The sequence below is a fragment of the Columba livia genome, chromosome 8 (genome assembly GCF_036013475.1).
Source record: "Columba livia isolate bColLiv1 breed racing homer chromosome 8, bColLiv1.pat.W.v2, whole genome shotgun sequence".
In the NCBI taxonomy this organism is placed as follows: Eukaryota; Metazoa; Chordata; class Aves; order Columbiformes; family Columbidae; genus Columba; species Columba livia.
Genome location: NC_088609.1, coordinates 3338451 through 3359068, shown reverse-complemented (window position 1 = coordinate 3359068; position 20618 = coordinate 3338451). Strand labels below are relative to the sequence as shown.

General features: G+C 44.4%; 1 protein-coding gene across 21 annotated transcripts in view; it reads left to right on the top strand.

Annotated features, from left to right (window-relative positions):
* Window positions 1–20618, top strand: part of MAST2 (microtubule associated serine/threonine kinase 2) — a 218166-nt gene that overhangs the window by 191073 nt on the left and 6475 nt on the right. For 20 of the 21 annotated variants that reach the window (XM_065071488.1, XM_065071480.1, XM_065071479.1 and 17 more), the window contains 13 exons: window positions 515–653; window positions 1080–1212; window positions 2572–2737; window positions 4012–4113; window positions 5676–5798; window positions 8583–8692; window positions 11018–11172; window positions 11869–12173; window positions 14547–14762; window positions 16385–16611; window positions 18129–18251; window positions 19272–19408; window positions 20222–20409. In XM_065071488.1, the coding sequence (XP_064927560.1) occupies window positions 515–653; window positions 1080–1212; window positions 2572–2737; window positions 4012–4113; window positions 5676–5798; window positions 8583–8692; window positions 11018–11172; window positions 11869–12173; window positions 14547–14762; window positions 16385–16611; window positions 18129–18251; window positions 19272–19408; window positions 20222–20409 (2124 nt within the window). The remainder of the gene's footprint in view (window positions 1–514; window positions 654–1079; window positions 1213–2571; window positions 2738–4011; window positions 4114–5675; window positions 5799–8582; window positions 8693–11017; window positions 11173–11868; window positions 12174–14546; window positions 14763–16384; window positions 16612–18128; window positions 18252–19271; window positions 19409–20221; window positions 20410–20618) is intronic. The other variant, XM_065071486.1, reaches the window with a different exon arrangement.

Sequence of the window (20618 nt, the reverse complement as noted above, 5' to 3'; positions counted from 1 at the left end):
TGACAGTCAAATGAAATGTGTGGCCGGTGTTCCTTAAGAAATTTGAATCAGGGGCCCACAGAGTTATTCTCTGTACACAGTATTCTCTGTACACCCTCTGTGTCCAAAGGGTGGCTGCTCTCCATGTGCAGGGACAGTCAGTCGCTGCAGAGGTGTTTACTTAGTATTTTAAGAAGCTTGTGTATCAGAAGTAGTATGTGTCCCAGCGGTGCAAAGCAAAGAAATGTATAGGGAGGCCAAACTGTCATGAACTGCCCTTTCTTCAAGGCTTTCTTATGGCATCTGTACAGTTCTTGAGCAAGCGTGCTCAGCATACATGGATCTCACTTTTACTGAGATTTTATTATGTATTTGAAGCTCAAGTCTGAGTGTAGAGAGAGCTTTCGAATTCAGGCTAACAGGCTTGAGAGCGCCTGTAGGAAACGTACTCTAATGTAGTATTGCAGACCCACAGCTTTTCTTTCTCGCTGATATTTGCTGTTTCACCGTGACATATTTGCAACGTTTTTCCTAGGAGGTGACTGTGCTACCCTTCTCAAGAACATTGGTGCCCTACCTGTTGATATGGCGAGGATGTATTTTGCTGAGACTGTTCTGGCGCTGGAGTACCTACACAATTATGGAATTGTTCACCGTGACCTAAAACCTGACAAGTAAGTCTCTAACTCTTCAGAAGCTGGAGGGGGGAGAAGTTCTTCAGGGGCTGTCTCCATAGGCAAGAGGACATGGAGGGGACAGGGAGCAGAGATCTTCGGTGGCATCTGACATGTAGGGGATTTTATGGAGATTCTGGCTACTGATGTAGAACCAGATAAACACTGAGAAAGGGTGGGAAGAATGTCCTCAGGTATTATCTCAGAGCTGTTGCTGCACTGATGGAATTGTGGCAGAAGGCAGGCTGATTTCTGGTTGCCCTGGCAGCTCTGTGATATTCAGTTGCATAGGAGATTCCTTCCAGGTGTTCAATGGGGACATAACACTGAGAACTTGCTTAGCGTTACCTTGTGTTCTTCTCTTTTGAAATTGCTTTTGAGAAACAATTGAACGTCGGTTTATTTTACTTCTTCTCTTCCTTCTAGTCTCCTGATAACTTCCATGGGTCACATTAAACTAACAGACTTTGGACTGTCTAAAATTGGGTTAATGAGTCTTACAACTAATCTTTATGAGGGACACATTGAGAAGGATACCAGGGAATTCCTGGATAAGCAGGTAAGCTGAAAAAATCTGTCTGCTGATTTAGGATCAGGTGCAGGATTCTGTATCGGAATAGAATCAGAGTTTGTAGCGTTCCCTCTCTGCCTCGCCACTGTGCCATGTGTTGTAGAATAAGTAAAGATACGAGTCCGTTTTCATGTTTGTGCATAAACTGGTATCGTTTGTTATTTCAACTCCTTGCTTTGGAGTGCTGCACTTCAGCTCTTTGTTTCGGGTGTTGAAAATGCGGCCCAGGCAGCAGCGCGGGTGTGAACAGAAGTTGGTTTAGGGACGTAACACCGATTTTGCTAGAAGGTTGTTCCACGGTCTCCCCCTTCTGGTGCTTGGGAAGTTCAGAGATGGTTCCTGTATGTTTCTTTTTTTTTCTTCCTGATGGCTTGAACATTTATTTTTATCCCCATTATATTTACTAAGGGTCATTTTTCTCCTTACTCTTCATTTTTCTGGGCTTAACTAGCTAAGTTCTTCTAGGTAACAAGATAGATTTTCCTTTGAGTGAATAGCTCTTCCATGCAGCTCTATCCACTTGAGTTCATATCTCCTGGGCATAGCTGACAGAACTATACTGTTCTGGGTACAGTCTCACCAGTGCCTTCTATAATGGGATTTAAAGTATTTCTCTCTTCTGAAGATACCTGGGATCGCAGCTGACTTTTCTTTTTCAGCTGTGCCAAGTGTTAGTTCATAATCACCCTGTGGTATTTTCTTCCTTTGCTTCAAAGTAACAATGCTTTTTCTAGCAGGAACTCTCTTTGGTCACTAGATCCTGGTCTTGCGCTTTGCAGTGTTATATTTGTTACAGCTATTTGGTTATAGCTGCTGCTTCTAAGCCCGAGGCAACCTGGATCTTCCAACGTGATTTCCTTCGCCGTTGCCTGTGCCAGCTGTAGCTCCCGAGTTGAAACGCTGGAGCGGGTAATCGTGCTGTGCTGCTAATTCTGCATCTGTGAAACTCATTCTGCTAGCACAGAGATGTGAGAGGTTTGTCAGAGCTGGGTTCCTGATAGCTGTAGCTGTGCCAGCAGACATCCATCAAGCAGACAGACCTATACACACAGAATATGCATTTTTCCCATATGCCTTACTACACATGCACCAGAGGACTACTTAGCTGGCATGTCCACACTAGGAACATTTCATGCTACGTGATAACGTTTCTGTGCAGGTAACGCGTTCCTCAAATACAGACTGTTGCCTCGTGGAAGCTGTTCACAGCTTGAAGCGGTTACTGGCAAATCATTAGTGACTTCCTTGAAAAGCTCTTAGAGCAGAAAGGAAAAGCAGACAATAATAAGCTTCAGTGTGAACTTGGGAATTTGTAAGTTTATTGCTTTCTTGTGCATTTCTCTCAAGGTCTGTGGGACTCCGGAATACATCGCCCCAGAAGTGATTCTGCGCCAGGGCTATGGGAAGCCCGTGGACTGGTGGGCCATGGGGATTATCCTGTACGAGTTTCTGGTCGGCTGCGTTCCGTTCTTTGGGGACACACCTGAGGAGCTGTTTGGACAAGTGATCAGTGGTATGTTCCCGTTCCGGCTCTGAGAAGGTTTCAAAGTGTGCTGTGAAGTAAAACTGGAAATACTGAGGATCCCCGGTTTAGTCAGGAAGGACTAGGTGTAAAATAATGGGGTTTAATTTTAAAATGTATTTCTTTGTCAAAGTAGCATCTGTCCGATTCCAGCTATCAAAAGTTGTTGAGTTCCTTAATGTCTTGCTAGATAGTTCTGCTATTGTGAGTGGTGTGGGAGTCACGCAAAGCTTTGTGGGATTGGGGAAAAATATTTGGGGATTCTCCTCCTTCTCCTTCTCCTTCTCCTTCTCCTTCTCCTTCTCCTTCTCCTTCTCCTTCTCCTTCTCCTTCTCCTTCTCCTTCTCCTTCTCCTTCTCCTTCTCCTTCTCCTTCTCCTTCTCCTTCTCCTTCTCCTTCTCCTTCTCCTTCTCCTTCTCCTCCTTCTCCTTCTCCTTCTCCTTCTCCTTCTCCTTCTCCTCCTTCTCCTTCTTCTTTTCTCCTTCTCTTCTTCTTCTCCTCTTCTTTTATCTTTTAACTTAAATAATGGAGAATATGAAAGGAGCAGCCGCCAACAGGTCTAATCCAGTCTGATTTTGGTTATTGCTTCCTTAGGTGCAAACTTCAGTCAATTAATAACTATTGTACAAATGAAATACAAAGGAAATTCTAAGCAAAACACATTGAAGCTGTTGTACTCGGTACCTCCATGTCTTGTGGCTTTTTAAATCTCTCTCCTGCTTGGAGTTGGACAAACGATTGCTTTGTGTTTTCTTAGTGAATACACCAGTGAAAACATTTCCTATTGGGAATGCTTTCTGAAACAGTAAATTTTTAACACACTTGGCAGAATGTTCTTTGTGAAAAGCGAATTTCAGCAAAGAACTAAATATGATGCATGAAATCGTTACCTGTGAATTGTTCTCTCTGTTCCAAGCATAACGAGCGTGGAATGTGCAGGCACAAGATACAGCCGCAGCACCACCAGTGTCATTGTTTATGGATTGTCATGGAAGTCCCATTTCATACCTTATTAATAGAGTTCTTAATGCTTTTTTCTCCACAAGCACTGTTTGAATTGACAGCAGCTTTAGCTGACGCTGAATTTTATGCATTTTGGAAAATGTCAATGCTTGAATTATATTAAATATGCAAGCTGCTGAATTCAAGGTATTTACAATTCTGGGGCAATACTGAACGCTTTATTTTACGGTATAGGAGTGTGAACAGTTATTCAAATTGGGTGTGAAGCTGGGAGAAAATGTCAAGTCTCTTTCTGTCCCCAGATGAAATTGCCTGGCCGGAAGGTGACGATGCCCTGCCACCAGATGCCCAGGACCTCATTTCCAAGCTGCTCCGCCAAAATCCTCTGGAAAGAATGGGAACAGGTAGGAATGTTGTGCACAGGAGGGTACTGACCAGAAGCAGAGAAGCTTCCTGGCCAGTGATGCACACCCACCCATGTTGAGCTGGGAAACAGTTTATAGTGGGTTTAAGAATCTTGTGTGATGAAGCTCTGAGAATTAGTGTAGATTGTACACGAGTCAGGCGTTTCTGTCTCGTTTGGGAAACAAGAAAGAGACATCATCATCTTGGCAACATCACTTGTTAAATGTGTGCTGTTCCATTAAAGCCTTGAGGGTTGTGTCTCCATTAGAACAGTGTATAATCAGATTTCTTTGCAGTTTTCTTTCACTACATGGATGTGAACTCCTGGATGTAATAAACAAAAACTTTCCCATTCCTAGAGGCCTGTACTGTAGAATTCTCCAAACATGCAGCAAAGTTTGATAATCTCTTTTCCAAAGTCAGATGTGTACGTCAACCTTTCTGTCTTACAATGTCAGACTTAAAGTTTTACAAGCCGACGCTTCTCATTTGCTGATAATAAATAACCATAAATAATGTCTAGCCACACTCCTGTTTTAAAACAACATGTGCAACACTGCAGCTTCACAGTACAGGTTCTCTCTGTCATTGATTTGATTACTTTGGTTAATTTTGGGTTTTCAATCGGAAACTATGCTTTAAGGATAAAATAAAGACTCCTATGTATAACAATTCCAAAAGGCACATGTATTCAGCAGATTAACACATGTGCACACAAGAGTGATGAATAGATCATGAATTAATAATGATATCAGATGGTTTTCACATGTTCTTCTTTACTTCAAATTCAGGTACTTGAAAGACGTTGCTGGCATGGAAAAGCTGTAGAGTTTCTTGCCTTATAAAATGAGTCGATAGACTGATTTTTATTTCTTATATACCTGTAATGCTGAGACTGCTGTTCCACTGGGCATCTCATAGTGCCACTGGCACTCTGTAAACCTTTTATCTCTTTTTCCTCACTGTTCCCTTTTTTAAGGAGACAGTAGCATCTTTTATGAATATTAATTTCATTTGAAAAAGAGTGCATATACCAGTAGACAGATAATCCTCGGTTTTTCCTTCTGGGTACCCAAGCTCCTGAGATACATAACAAAAGATACGAGTTCAGGATGATACGTAAGCTCCTGCCTTTTTTTAAGCACATGAATGAGTTTATTCGTGACAATGGAGCCACTCACATGCAAAGTACGTTCCTGAGCTCGCTCTCTTTATTCAGCTATGAAGCTGATGGTATTTAGAGTTTGGAAATTTTAAATTAAGAAGTTAATTAGTACTTAATGTTGCAACTTGCAGTGGAATGTGACAGCAGATGCTGTCTTCAGCCTGGGGAGTCATGTGTTGTCATTAAACAGGAGGTGGGAAGGGGGAAAGGTTGTTCAGATTTTACCCGCCCTCACCACTTTGGTAAATGGATACATCCTTTCTCAAAATTCCTGGAAAATGTCTGGCTTAGACATCCTCAGGTACATTCTCTTAGGCTTTTGATATTTTTAGGGTTTGTTTTTCTTGCTATGCAAATGCTGAAAGAAATACTCTGCAATAAAAATGCTTATTTCAGGTAGTGCCTTTGAAGTAAAGCAGCATCGGTTCTTTAAAGATTTGGACTGGAATGGATTACTTCGGCAGAAAGCTGAATTCATCCCGCAGTTGGAATCTGAGGATGACACGAGCTATTTTGACAGTAAGACTAAAGATTCAACCTAAACAGCATCGTATTATTTGCGCATATTTCATTTTTGAAACTGTTAGAGAAAAGTCATTGTTAGAAATGGAACAAAACACTTGATGGAAATCGCTTTAAAAAGTTTCTGTTGAATGCCGAGTAAGGTTTCTTACTGCTGAAGTCAATTTGCCTTTCCCTGGCCCTGCGCTGAGCGGTGCTGCAGTCGTGGTGCTGGATTTGTTACAATACTTCCAAAGCGTTGGGAAATCCAACTTCCTTGACTCTTTGAGCAACATTATCTTTCCCTACTGACTTTTCATCCAATAGACTTTTTTTTAAAATAAACCCTAAACCTTCAAGACAAATATGTAGCAAAAATTCTTTAGAGATTTAAAGTAATTTAAATTATTTTCACTGCAAGTGTATCATGTTATTTCAGTATTATTAACTCTAATGGGATATGAGAGCAGTGTAGGGGAAAGGGACCTGGGGGTCCTGGTGGACAACAGGATGACCATGAGCCAGCACTGGGCCCTTGTGGCCAGGAAGGCCAATGGCATCCTGGGGTGGATTAGAAGGGGGGTGGTTAGTAGATCGAGAGAGGTTCTCCTGCCCCTCTACTCCACCCTGGGGAGACCACACCTGGAATATTGTGTCCAGTTGAGGCCCCTCAGTTCCAGCAGGACAGGGAACTGCTGGAGAGAGTCCAGCGCAGCCACCAAGATGCTGGAGGGAGTGGAGCATCTCCTGTGTGAGGAAAGGCTGAGGGAGCTGGGGCTCTGGAGCTGGACAAGAGGAGACTGAGGGGTGACCTTATTAATGCTTATAAATATATAAAGGGTGAGTGTCAGGAGGATGGAGCCAGGCTCTTCTCAGTGGCAAACAATGATAGGACAAGGGGTAATGGGATCAAGCTGGAACACAAGAGGTTCCACTTAAATTTGAGAAGAAACTTCTTAGTGAGGGTGCCAGAGCCTGGCCCAGGCTGCCCAGGGAGGTTGTGGAGTCTCCTTCTCTGCAGACATTCAAAACCCGCCTGGACATGTTCCTGTGTGACCTCACCTGGGCGTTCCTGCTCCAGCAGGGGGATTGGACTGGATGATCTTTTGAGGTCCCTTCCAATCCCAAACATACTGTGATACTGTGATGAAGCGCAGCGCCTGTCTGGTGTGTATAAATGCGTGGGAACTGCTGTGGTATCGGTGCTGTGTAGGATGCCTGGTATTTCCAGACAAGCACCAGACGGTCGGTGTGTGGGGATGGAGAGGTCTGTGCCCACAGCCTCTGTCCCCAGCTTTGCTCATTTGACTTGGAGAGCTGAGCAGGTGCAGAGCGCTTGAGCTTGCCACTGCTCAGGTGGGTCTTTCCCACACTCCGGCTGCAGCGCAGGATGATACTGGGCTGTTTCAGTTCCCGAGCTATGGATATTTCTTCCCTCTTTCAATGGAATCTCTTCCTTGTGGGACCCATGTGAAGCACGTTTTGCTCCACTCCAATGTTTTGCTCAGGGTGAAGGGAGGGAGCGAGCAACCTTTGTCTCCAGCCCCTCAGCTTCCACGCTGCAAAAGCAGCAATTCTATGTAGAGAGTGCTCTTCCAGTTTGGGGAAGAGGCTTTTAGGTTAGGGCTTGGATGGAGAGTGAGAGATTGAGAATCTCCATGTACTCGCTGCAGAGAGCAATTTGAGTCAGGCTGCGCAGAGGGGCCAGAGGTGTGTTTTGCATGTACGGGGGTTGTATTGGTACCACACTGGTGTAGAAACTGAGGCCGTGTGTTCCCACCACTAACTGGACTTATGGACATTGAACTTGACCGCTACTCCCTGAGCTGGGAGAGGAGCAGAGCAGCAGCCACGAGCGGAGCCTGGTTGGTAGAAGCACCACGTTATGTTCAGCAGTGCAAATCACGTAGGAATGATGGCAAACTCCCCAAGGGCCCAGGCACGCTCAGCAGGTTATCAGGGTGACTTTGATTTGGGTCCTTTATAAAGGCTGCAGTTCTCGTGTCAGGAAATCATCGCATAGACGCTGATGAGAGTTGGCATTGCTGTTATAAATCCTAATGCAGGAAAATTTAGAATTTATAAAAGTAGCTTTCTGGCTGATACAGTGCAGCAAATTTGGCTCAGTGTAGCTATCAGCTTTCCGTAGCCAAACTTATTAACGGCCGCCCCACAATATCCAGCGTGGCTGGCTTAGAAATACAGTGCTGCAAATCTCAAAGCACAGAATCTCTTTGGAGGCAGTTTAGATTTTTTGCATTAAAAATAGCTTTGCATATTGGCTGCTTGCCCATTTTCTGTCACAAAATCAAACCCTTTTTCTACATGTAGAAGGGAAAAGAGGAAATATTTGGGGGGGGGGGGGGGTAAATATTTTATTTTTTAAAGAAGGCTTGTGCGTATGTATGCAGGACAGACTTTGTACAATCATAAAGCTGTTTATTGGAAATGGGGACAGTGAATTGTTTCCATGTTTCCTTCCATATGATTGTTTGCCATAGGCAAGAAATATCCCTACCACGAAGGGTCTGCAGGATTAGAGTATCAGCTGCTCTTAGAATATAATATAGCTGAAGATATAAGTCCAGTAGGAGGGAGGTGTTCTGCACTGCGAATTGTACAGGATGAGCAAAACTGGCTGGGTGTGTTTCAGTATTAAGGAAAATACTCTTCATGGTTATGAAAGTTCTTTGTAAGCAGACAAGTAGGAATTGGTTCAACGACTGTGGCTGAGCTCGTGCTGCTTGAGGGGTGAGTGACCAGCTCCCCACGCTGATAAAATGTTCCGCGTCTCGTTCGCAGCCCGTTCGGAACGGTACCACCACCTGGATTCGGAGGAGGAGGAGGACACTAACGATGATGATCACGTGGAAATTCGGCAGTTTTCCTCGTGCTCGCCGAGGTTCAGCAAGGTAGGAGCATGCTGGCTTGTCGAAAGAGAAAACAAGAGAGGAACACAGTTTTATTGCTTTGTATGGGGCAGATTTTAATAATGCAGATTATGTGTGGGAGTCACACGGTGTTTAGTATTCACTGAGGAAAGAAAAAAACCTGTGTATGTTGTTTATTCTGTGATAGTTGATGGCCTATTAGAAGTTGAGTGCAAGAGTAATTGGAGAATGTTTCACTAACACATGGGGTACTGCAGAGGTCCCTCTGGCACAGGGAGTGTCCAAAGCTTGTTTACTTTGAACAGTGTCATTTTGAAAGGGTCTTCTAGCAGGTGACAAGATGGTATTAGGGTGAAAATTGATTCTGACATTTTGAACTCATGGTCTAAAATCAAAGGGATCCCAAGCTAAGAGCACAGGTGAAGTTTACAGCTCTGCTGTTCATTGTCTCAAACACAGCCTGAAGAACAAAAAGTGCCAGTGTCAAAGAGGAGGATCTGGCGTATAGTGCATCATGAGTTAGATGTGCCAAATTAGTGAAGCAAAAAGACAGTTATGGTGCTGGGCGAGCACAAATATTTTCTGCAAAGCAAATGAAGAAATCCCTTCCATCTGCTTAGCGGCGGGAAGGCCTCGGCTGGGCTACTCTGTCCTGTCCTGGGCAATGTTCTTTAAAGTAAACATGGACCAGTAAAGGAGAGTCCAGAGGAAAACAACAAGAATGATCTGAGATCTGCAAAACAGAAAACCTAATGTGTTTCCACATACATAATGCTAGAAGGAGCAGATCCATTGGTTTTCCTGTTCTAGCCAGAACTGACGTGAAATCATAGGCACAAAGGAGGTATAGAGTAGATGATAAGAAGAATTTTCCAGTGTTGAACAATAATTAAGTGCTGGCATGGGTTGCATGGGGAATTTGTAGGATTTCTGTCGCTGGCGGGCTTTTAGGAGCAGGTTGGAGAAGCATCTGTGAGGGGCTACAAGGGAGAAGGTTCTGCTTTGCGGTGGGAAAGGGGCAGGAAGCCCTGAGGAGATCCCCTCTGGCCACGCTTCTTGGATTCAGGTCCCTGCACGTCTCCAATTCTCTTCCACATTATCTGGAATAAAAAGTTGGATTTCCAGACATTTCAAAGTAGTGCAACTCCAGCGTTAGCTTGGATCAAATCAAGTATTTTGGGAGAATAAATGCTGTTTTGAGGCCAGCCCGCTCTGTGAACAGCATCTCCTTCTTCTTAATGAGATGAGAGGCGGAACTTTACTTCAGCCCTTTGAAAGGTGTTTCAGTTTTCCATGACAGTTCCTCCAGATTCCCACTGCTGAAGTCAGTTTTGAAGCACTAGTTTGTTGTTCTTTGTCCTAGACTGGGCTTAAGTAACAGTTACCATTAATTTTATGGACTCGCTCCTGATTTGCATCACCAAAAGTATGTTTAAAATTGGACCTGAGGATTAGTTGGGGTTTTGAAAGTTCTCATGAGTACATAAGGGTTTCTTTTCTCTGCCTTTTCTCACCAAGAGTATTATTCGTCTGTGAGACTGAAGCTTTTCTTTAGGGTTCAGTGTTTTTGCCACAAAGAGAAAAAGTTCACTTTTAATGAATTTATTTTAAGACCTGGAAAATTATACAGTATTTGTAATGTGGGAGGCATAAAAGACTCATTAGATTTTGAAATTCTTGTCTGACAATTCAGCCATATGATTTATTAATAGTTATCTTGTTGATGCTCTGAATTTTTAATAACATTATTTTCATTAATCTCTTCTTATGTAAATCAGGTCCACAGTCAAGTGTAGTTTTAAAAGGATGGATTTTTTTGCTTAATCATTTAATTATTTAAAGACGGCTGTAAAACCAAGAAAGGCACTTTCATTAAGCTGTCAGCATTATAGTAGATTCCTTGAGGAGGGCAGGACTTTTTTGTTCTGAAAGCAGCTTGGGGCAATGCTGATAGACTCGTGATAATGAAACGGGGTCGCTACCATGATGCCTATCACCGAATTGAATTGCACTAAGATTTCAAGATCCAGATGCCAGCCTTCGAGACTTGCGGAGCCTGCTTTGGCAATATCTCCTCTTAGATTTGAGAATTTTTAAAACAAAAATAAAGTCTTTTCAAAAGTATTTCCATGGTGTGTTGGGCTTTTTTGAGGGAGGTGTTGGCGCTGTCCTCCCTGGCATGCTCTGAGCATGTCACGTCTGCACTGTGTTATTTACTCAACCAACACTGCCAAGTTCATGCTTTTGGGGAAGATCTTCCGTTTTGAGAAGAGATAGCGCCCCTTGATCAGTAAAGGCCATGCAGGTTTGTTTTCTCCCTACTGAAGCATCTTTTGCTGTATGCAGGTGTACAGCAGCATGGAACGTCTCTCCATCCACGAGGAGAGGAAGACTCCACCACCAACCAAACGTAGTCTGAGTGAAGAAAAAGATGATCGGCTGGACAGCCTTGGCGGCTTGAAGAGTCGAGACCGCAGCTGGGTGATCGGCTCTCCTGAAATGTGAGTTCTCTAGAACTGCGTCTTTTGGTTTCTCACGGCAGCTGAGAAAGATCAACCTACGCCAAAAGTTTCTACGACCAATGTTAGGTCAGGAATGCTTCACATGGAGCATTTCCGCATGTGAAGCCTGAAGAGTGGAGTAAATAGCTGACAATCTGTGTGTAGAAGTGATATAGTCTTTAAATGTATCTGATTAAGTACTAAATTTGTAGAAAATACTTGAATGTAAAGGGATTCTAACTTTAAGTAAAAGCTTTCATTCATTGGAAGGCTACTTATGTTGAAGATGTGCCAACAAGAGTTTTTTTCTTAAACATCAGTGAATCCAAAATCTGGTGTTGCCAGACTTTGACCATTTGTTGCAAATAGAGAAGCCATTAGGAAAGTCCAAAGTTTCTAAAGCTCAGAATATAAAACAAAATCTTGTCATAAAAATGTCAATTTAATATATGAATGCCCAGAATTTGGTTTTATTCCTTCCTTTCTTAGAAGCTTAACAACGAATGCATGGGAATGTAGGCTCGGGTGATGCCCCAAGCCTTTGCTGCTTTAAATCCTAAAGATATATCTCAGTCTCCTAACCTCACCTTAAATTGGATTCAGATGCGTGAGTTGCATCTGTGTGTTATTTTCTCTCTTTAAAGTTCATTATCCCCCTAACTCGACTGAGGGGCTCTGTCTTGTTTTCTCTCTCAGATTGCGTAAGCGCTTGTCTATGTCTGAATCCTCACACACGGAGAGCGACTCCAGCCCGCCCTTGACCGTCCGCCGGCGCTGCTCGGGGCTTCTCGACATGCCCCGATTTGCCATCTCCGCTGAGGACGAGGGAACCGTCCTCAAAAGGCCGCAGTCCGAGGGGCTGCTCCTGTCCGCCGTGCAGCCGCGGGAGGGGCTGCCCGTCCCCATTCCCGAGCAGCCTGTGGAGCAAGAGTTGCAGCTGGAAGGTGATGCTGGACCCCCCGTCCCCTCCACGGCCGCCAGCAGCGCCTCGACACTGACAGGTACGTGCCTGGCGTGACGATGGCCCCGAGAAAGCCGCGTTAGCTTGCAGTTGGTAACTGTAAAACTGGATTTGGATGCCGAATGATGCGAATGTGTCGTGCTAAGTGTTATTTTGGTACAGTCTTGTGGCTGTGCTTGTCTTTGTAATAACATTGGTGGTTTAATCTCTTCAAAATTACATCTTTTATTTCAGTCGTCTCACTTCAAATTGATTAAGGTTTTTTCGTGCTTGAGACCCACATGATCTGTGCCTGCTTACAACTGCCGGCTGCCTGAGGCAGCGTTATTTTAAGCATTAGAGCAGATCACTGCTGAGCTGGGGCTGGAGAATATGGGTGTTCAGCCATACTAAAAGATTCCTGCTGCTTCGGACTTTTTTTTATCTGAAAGGCTTTAGTTTGGAGTAGAGACTTGAAATTTGCTAGGGGAATGGGGTTTGTGTCAGGGACATGCTACTTGCTGTCTCAGCCAAATATCCTGAAGTTTAGCCAAGTTGCAGGCTTTAAAAAGTGCAGCCTAAGTCTAGTTAGAGTGAGTCTTAGAAGTCAGTGTTTGACTTCTCAGCAGCTCTGTCCATCCTGGGGCTGAGCTGGAGCTTCCCTGCGATGGCGTCCTGGGCTGCTGCGGAATGGAAGAGAGCGGGGAAATTGAATTGAAGATTAGCAAGATAATATTTGAGAAGGAAAGCGTATTTTGGGGAAGAAACTGTAGCATTCAAGAACAAGGACTAACTGGGGAAGAAGAGAAGAAACAAGTAGCTGGGGGAAACAGGCAGCATGCAGGCAAAGCAATTGTGGATGCACTGAGGGTGGAAAGGAGAAGAAACAGGTACTGAGCAAGGAGGCAGAGCGGCAGCAAGACCGGGCGAGGACAAGGTGAAGGACACTGGGCAGATGTGATGGTGGAGTGATAGCAGAAGATGGAAATGCTTCAGTGGAAATGTTCCTCCAGACTAGAGTAAAGCCAAAGATTCCCATATCTCATGATTCCTCTTCTGCGATGCAGTCTGTGAAGCTTCCTCCAAAATTGTCCCATTCCCCTCTATGGCTCATCCTCGCAGAAGAGGCCTGGTAGTCCATTAACCCATGGGAAAAGGTGGAGGAGCAGAACCTTAGTTTCTCAGCTTCATACTAAAAGCCTAGAAAAATGCAAGAATGCTTTCATTGTACCCACAAGTTGAAATAGGCAAAAATGGAGGTTCCCTGGGCAGCCTGCACCCCTGAGCCCAAGGCCTTAGCGCAGCCTTTGATCCAGGGCTGGGGATCCAGGGGTGCCACCGCACAGGCAGGGAGCTGCAGGAGAACCATCGTGTTCCTGCCGCTGTCTCGGAGCGCTCCTCTAATGCATCTCGCAGCCTTTTCGCACGCAGCCTCTGATTCTGGGTTCCTCATTGTCTGGGAGCCGTATTTGAAACTGTGTGGCTGTTGAACTGGCACTGAGGCCTATGGGAATGGTGCTTTGAATTTTTATTTTCATGGTACTTTCTGCTTTACTTAGTATGCAGAGCAGTGGTGCCCACTTAAATAACGATGATCAATGTTTTGTTCTGTCCTCATTGTTCAAGATGTGGCCCTTAGGCTTTATTTATTGCATGCTGCTTACAATTTGCTTTTGAAGACAGAATGATTAATTTCCCTTGTGGACTTGCTGTGATGCTCACCACTTTCATTTCTGAGCACCTTGTACATTCTAATTAATATGTTTGCACAGTTCCCCTTTAAGGTATCAGGTGGGGAACTGAGGCACAGAGCTTGAGTACGGCACCCCCAGCATCTGCTATTCTTGCATACCTAATCTGATTTTCAAGATTACTTTGCATTTTATATATAATTATAACATGTTAAGTAATTCAAGACTGAGTTGCACAGAAGGGTGCAAATTAGGGTTGCCTTTGCAATCCACATTTTTACTTTCCCTGACTTCAGTACCTTAGTAGTCTTTTAAGGTGGATTTTTTTATGTGCAGCTCCAGTAGAACCTGGTTCTTTTATTACAGGCAGTTTTAACTTAGATTGACAGTTCTTGCTGGTTGTAAAAACGGAGCACTTTCCATAAACCTGTTTTCATTTGTGAACGATCCCATTGAAACAGCTCGCCTGCAGAACTGCACCGCAGCTTTAGGATTCATGTAACTGCTACTGAGCAACGTGATTTCATTAGTGAGCTTTTCCAAGAGAAAAGAAGCTGCTAATTTTCTGTATTCAGAATAACACCATTTCTGTAAATAAAAATTCAGGCCCTGGGGTTTCTTCTTAGGAAAATTTACTCTTGGACTTCATGTAAACATGACTTTGATTTAATGTATTTTGCCTGTAGGGGAACAGACTGTTAGGAATTCCCTGTGGTTCTAATCTGTTTTAATTTAAACTGTAGCTGGGAGCACTGCAGATTTCTCTGATCCACGCGCTCGCAGTAATAGCAATGAAGGCGCAGACTTTACCACTCCAAAAGCCATCAGCGATTTGGCAGTGCGGCGGGCACGACACAGGTTGCTCTCTGGGGAGTCAGGGGAGAAACGTACCTCGAGACCTGTCAATAAAGTGATTAAATCAGCATCCGCTACTGCCTTGTCTCTCCTGATTCCCTCAGGTAAGAAATGAGGCATTGTCAGAATCTGCAAGCACTGAACAAAAGGTCTGCAGACAGATCCTCCCCCTTCGCTCTTTTGGAATAAAGCCCTCGCTGGCAGGAGGGGAGAGATCTAACTTTTACAATCGGTTTAATATTTACTACTCAGCAGGATAATGAATATTGCTTTGCCACAGACAGGAGCATTGTGTGTGTGGTCTGACTGCAGCTTCTGCAAATGGCAGCTGGGCTGTATTCTTTCCCTACTTTTGTTTAAATTGGCTCCTGGAGCACAAGCTGGTCTCTAGACAATGGTGCAGCAAGGAGGTGTAGAGTCACAGAACAATTTTAACCCTCAAGGTGCTATTTTTTGGGTGTCACACACTAACCACAGCGCTGTTTGGGAGCTGAATGTGTCTGGTGCATCCACGCACCGGGAAGTTTCAGTCACTCCAGATAACTTGGTTGAGATTGAGCCATCAAGAACTCATAAACTCATGAAGTAAGTCAGCTCTGAATAACTCACCTGGTTGGCCTGGCTGTGTCTCCAGGCAGAGCCAGATCATTACACTTGCTAATGCCAGGTGGTAACTGGTGGAGCAGCCCAGCACACCCTGCGGAGAGCGATGCCCGATGCAGGGCTGCGACTCCTCCTTGGCACCATCACGGTGATGCACGTTACATTTCTCATGGATTGGGCGTTGGTTGCTTTTCAAACTACAAATTCCCTAATGAAAATCTCTTAAAAATGTGTATTTAATCACCCTGCAAAGGTTTTTCCAGAGCTGCTCTCATCTGCCAGGTAAATATGTGCTGAGTGTTCAGCAGGTGTTTCTTAATGGATTAGGGGTTACCTTTTACAGCTGCGTTTAGTATTCCTGCTCTTTGGTTTATTTCACCGATGCTGACCAGCTTCAGTTTAAAATGAGAGTTCTGTATTTGCTTTATATTTTTAAAAGTGGATGTTGTTCCACTAGCAAGCAGAGTCAGGGTGGTTCAGCTGATAGCCCAGCCCTTGGCTGTTCCTTTGGGAAACATGCTCTACAATACACTTGGGATGTTGTTTTTCAGCTGCAAAGTCCCTGCAGTACCCAGGTTTTTAGGGTTAAATATTTTTGCCCCCGTGAATTTAAAACACTACCAAAACTGCCTAGGTGTAGTTGTTTGCCTACTGATTTTGTGTGTGTGTGTGTGTGTGTGTGTTAATATTAACTGATTTTGATGTGTCTCTTCACCAACATGTGACTTGCACCAAGATATATAGACTATCTGATCTGTTTGGAGGGGGATAATATGTTATAACCATGAAATGGGGTGTTCCAGGGTTGTGCCTAGAGCAAATGTGTGTGATGGGTTGTAGATTCCCAAAAGAGAAATAAACCCTGTGACTCAACCATAATGCCAGGTGAACGGTGCTGCTGGATTAAATCCACACCTCCAAATGTGCCTTTTGGAGACTTTGCTGATTTTTGTATTTCGAAGCATGAATTAGTTGAAGCTGCAGGCAAACCCAGCTCTGGTGAAGACCAGGAGCTTTAAGAACATTGGGAAAGATGGTTTCCTAGCTGCTCTCTAACAAGAATTTTCTCTCTTTCGGAGACCTGTTTTCCTAATTTTTGCCCACCTTTGTGTCATCACTGTAGATCACCACACGTGTTCTCCATTGGCCAGTCCAATGTCACCTCATTCTCTATCCTCCAACCCATCTTCGAGGGACTCCTCACCCAGCCGCGACTTTTCTCCTGCTATCGCAAACCTGAAACCACCAATCATCATCCATCGGGCTGGAAAGAAATACGGTTTCACTCTCCGTGCCATTCGCGTCTATATGGGTGACAGTGATATCTACACTGTGCATCACATGGTCTGGGTATGTCTCTGCTTTTCTAAAGAGTACCCTTGGGGCCAGAAGTGCATTTAGCCAGGGTTGTGGGATTTAGCTATCAACTATAATTTGCCACCCTGATTCTCTCTCCTTGTTTGGACCCAAAGTTATCATTTTGGGGTGGGGGAAAACCCTTTACAAAGAAATTTTTAAAATTCATGAATGACAGCACTTTGGGTTTTACCTGTAGAGGTCTTCAAGCCCATCACAGAGCCACGACAACCTTTCTTTCCTTCTTTCTTCCCTGGTTACATAAATCCACCTTCTTTCACCTGTAGCACATACTTTAAAGCATGTTTCTGTGTACATACCCTCTTTCTCTTTATTGGGGTTGTTGCATGAGGGCCAGTCACAGCTAATTTATTCAGACCTGTGTTAGTGATTTTAACCTGCTCCTGATCGGTTCAGTCTACTGGGCTTTTCCAAGCAGGCGCTTGGACTCGATTACAAGCCTTAGAGCATCACTGCTGCTACGCTGATTGCCCGGGGACTTGGCTCCTGGCTTAGTTGTGTGCTGCGCTCAAAGGGCTGGTTTCCGTGTCCGTATCTCTTCCTTCCACTACTTCTGGTACTTGATCTCTGTGTTCCTTTGTTGTTAACGTCTAGGACTCCTAGGAATGATCCATCCCCCGAAGCAGTGTTGTTTGAATTGTGTAGTTAGAGGGAGCGGAGCCAGGGTAAAGGTGGTTTGTTATTTCCTTTGTATCTCTGTGTTCATGAGACAATTTGGACTTCATATGCTTTGGTTATCATTTAACACTCATTCTTACCTAGAAAAACAATCTGAAGCTGCATTTTTTCCCTTGCTCCTCTCTGCTTTCCTTGAGAAACGCTGAGTTTACCAAGATACTGATTTGTAGTCTTCTCTGGCTCGAGGGAGAGTGGCAGTATTCTCAAGGGTATCTGTCTCCTCACTGTAAAGGACGCTCACCTTTTTGAACAGTGATGGGGAAAGGCAATGCATTCATGGGGGAAAAGGTCTGTTGCGTAGGTCAATAAAGGTTGGAAAGTGGAAAAAGAAACTGTTTGGGATGAGATGCCATGTAGGCACCCTAAACGCATGGCCCAGTCTTATTTAAAAGCCTCTTGGCCGCTGTGGATTCCAGCGTGAACGTGGAAGGCTGCTGGATTTGGGATGGCAAAGAAATAGAAAAAGATGGAATGTTTGTGTAGAAATCAAGCGAATCTAGTTAACGTTCCCAAGTGCTGAAAATTCTTGGAAGTGCATTAAGCCTTTTGCTTTGGGATGAGCTGGTCTCTTGATCGGCTCAGCCGTCTTCACTGGCTGCCTTGGACTGGAGAAGACTGGCGGGATGCTGGGAGGAGCGCGGGAGCGCAGATTTTTGTGCTTGGCTGTGCCAGTCAGTGGTTTCTTTCACCTTCCTTTGGAGCAGCTGATGCTGGCTGCAGCAAGACATGAGGTGGATGGGCTTTGAGTCTGATCTGGCCAGCAATCCTGTCCGTTCCTCTCCTGAAATCAGTCGTTCCCTTCTCGTTGGCAGCACGTGGAGGAAGGTGGTCCAGCCAACGAGGCCGGGCTGCGTGAAGGGGATCTGATAACCCATGTCAACGGGGAGCCGGTCCATGGGCTGGTGCACACCGAGGTGGTGGAGCTGATCCTGAAGGTAAGGACTCGGCACTGCTCCAATTTGGAAAACAGGTAATATGGAAAATATGAGACAGCTTGTTTAAAGTGCTGTAGGTGTCTAATTGGTGTTGCCTGGGATACAAGTATGTACACTGCACCTGGTCTTTGTTTTGTGGAAACTTATTGCTGTAGCTTGATCCCTAAATCTCAAAAATTGTCTTATGGAATTTAAGCTGAATTCAGATACTTTGTGTAAGAAATAAGGACACATCAGATACATTTGCATCAGCAGTAGAGAAAAAGGTTGATGAGATTTAGGTATACCTTTCCTCAATCATCACTTTAAGAAACAAATACTTCCAAATTTTTCCAAATTACTTTTATTTTTTGCCTTTAGGCTGTGCTAATGTTATTAGCTCTTAATACTGCTTCCTCAAGGATTATTCCTAGTGGTATTTGAAAGTAGCTTTGTAATGGTTGGTCTTAAAATTATCCAGTTAAATGACTTGCATTTTGATATCGCCTCTGAGCTGAATCCATTTACGGAAATAAACCCCAAAGTTTTGGACCATTTCAGTCTTTGGGATTGCAAATACAGGAGCAATCAGGATTTGGTTTTAAGATGAGTGAGACAAGCCATGCTCTGTGTTGCAGATTCATCATGATAGATGCCCAATATGCTCCCATCTGCCATCAGTCAGAGCACTGGGAATAGGATTGCTCACAGAATATCACTTTGTTCAGGTTTCCAAGTATTACAAGTATGAAATGTAGGCAATTGGGATCTCAATGGGAGAGGTCAGATGCTGTGTTCTCCCTGCTCTGGGAAGCTTTACCTACCAGCTGGGCTCTGAGCTAATCAGTTGTGAAAGCCTGACTAAAGAGGGCTCTCCCTCAGCAATTCCTTAATAAATGATAGGGGGAAATGCAAAGGGGGAAATGGAGCTTGACAAAGGATTACAAAGTGGCAGGCAGCAATAAACCAGCCTGCTTAGCCTGCAGATCTGCCTCGGACAGCCACGTTTTGAGCAATGTCTCCGTGTCGTGTTTCTGACAGAGTGGGAATAAAGTGTCCATCTCCACGACGCCGTTTGAGAACACGTCCATCAAAGTTGGGCCGGCTCGAAAGGCCAGCTACAAATCCAAGATGGCTCGGAGGAACAAGAAGAGCAAAACCAAGGACGGTCAGGAAAGGTTTGTTTTGATGTTTCTTGTTGAAAATTAAATGGTAACTAAGATAATGTAAAAGAAATCTCGTGAAAGCAATTTGCAGTTAATGTATCCAAACTAGCGTGGTCAGCAGGACAAGGGCAGTGATCCTTGCCCTGTACTCTGCATTGGTGAGGCCACACCTGGAGTATTGTGTTCAGTTCTGGGCCCCTCAGTTCAGGAAAGAGGTTGAAGTGCTGGAGCGGGTCCAGAGAAGAACAACAAGACTGGGGAAGGGACTTGAACACAAGCCCTATGGGGAGAGGCTGAGGGAGCTGGGGTTGTTTAGTGTGGAGAAGAGGAGGCTTAGAGGTGAGCTCAGCACTCTCTATAACTACCTGAAGGGAAGTTCTAGCCAGGTGGGGATTGGTCTCTTCTCCCAGGCAGTCAGCAATAGGACAAGGGGCCATGGGCTTCAACTCGGCCAGGGGAAACTTAGGCTGGCTTTTAGAAAGCAATTATTTGCAGAGAGAGTGGTCAGGCATTGGAATGGCTGCCCAGGGAGGTGCTGGACTCACCGGCCCTGGAGGTTTTTAAACTGAGATTGGACATGGCACTTAGTGCCATGATCTAGTCAATGGACTGGAGTTGGACCAAGGGTTGGACTTGATGATCTCTGAGGTCTTTTCCAACCCAGTCCATTCTGTGATATATCAACAGGTACGCCCTTTAGTTTTTTGGGTTTTGTTCTTTTTTTTTCTCTTTCTCTTTGACTATACCATAAAATTGGCTGAAATATGCCAATAAAGGTAAATAAATCATTTGGGCTTGTAACCAACTTCGAATACTCTTCCACAGTAAGAAGAAGAGCTCTTTATTGAGGAAGATCACTAAACAAGCATCGCTACTTCACACCAGCCGGAGTTTATCTTCACTAAACCGCTCTCTGTCCTCTGGAGAAAGTGTGCCCGGCTCTCCAACTCACAACCTGTCCCCTCGGTCCCCAACGCAGAGCTACAGATCCACTCCCGAGTCTGTGCACTCAGGTAAAAACAGAAACAAACAAAAGCACCGGATCCAAACAATCAGAAAGACAAACAGAAAAAGAACTCGGAGAAGATTTTTGCTTATTGATTAATTTCTGAAGTAAAATACACAGCAGCGGGCAGTAGATCTGTTTGTGGAGTAACATGAGAGCTGTGGTGTCAGTTACCTGAAGGATGGATGTATTCCCGTTCACTGATTCATTTAAAAA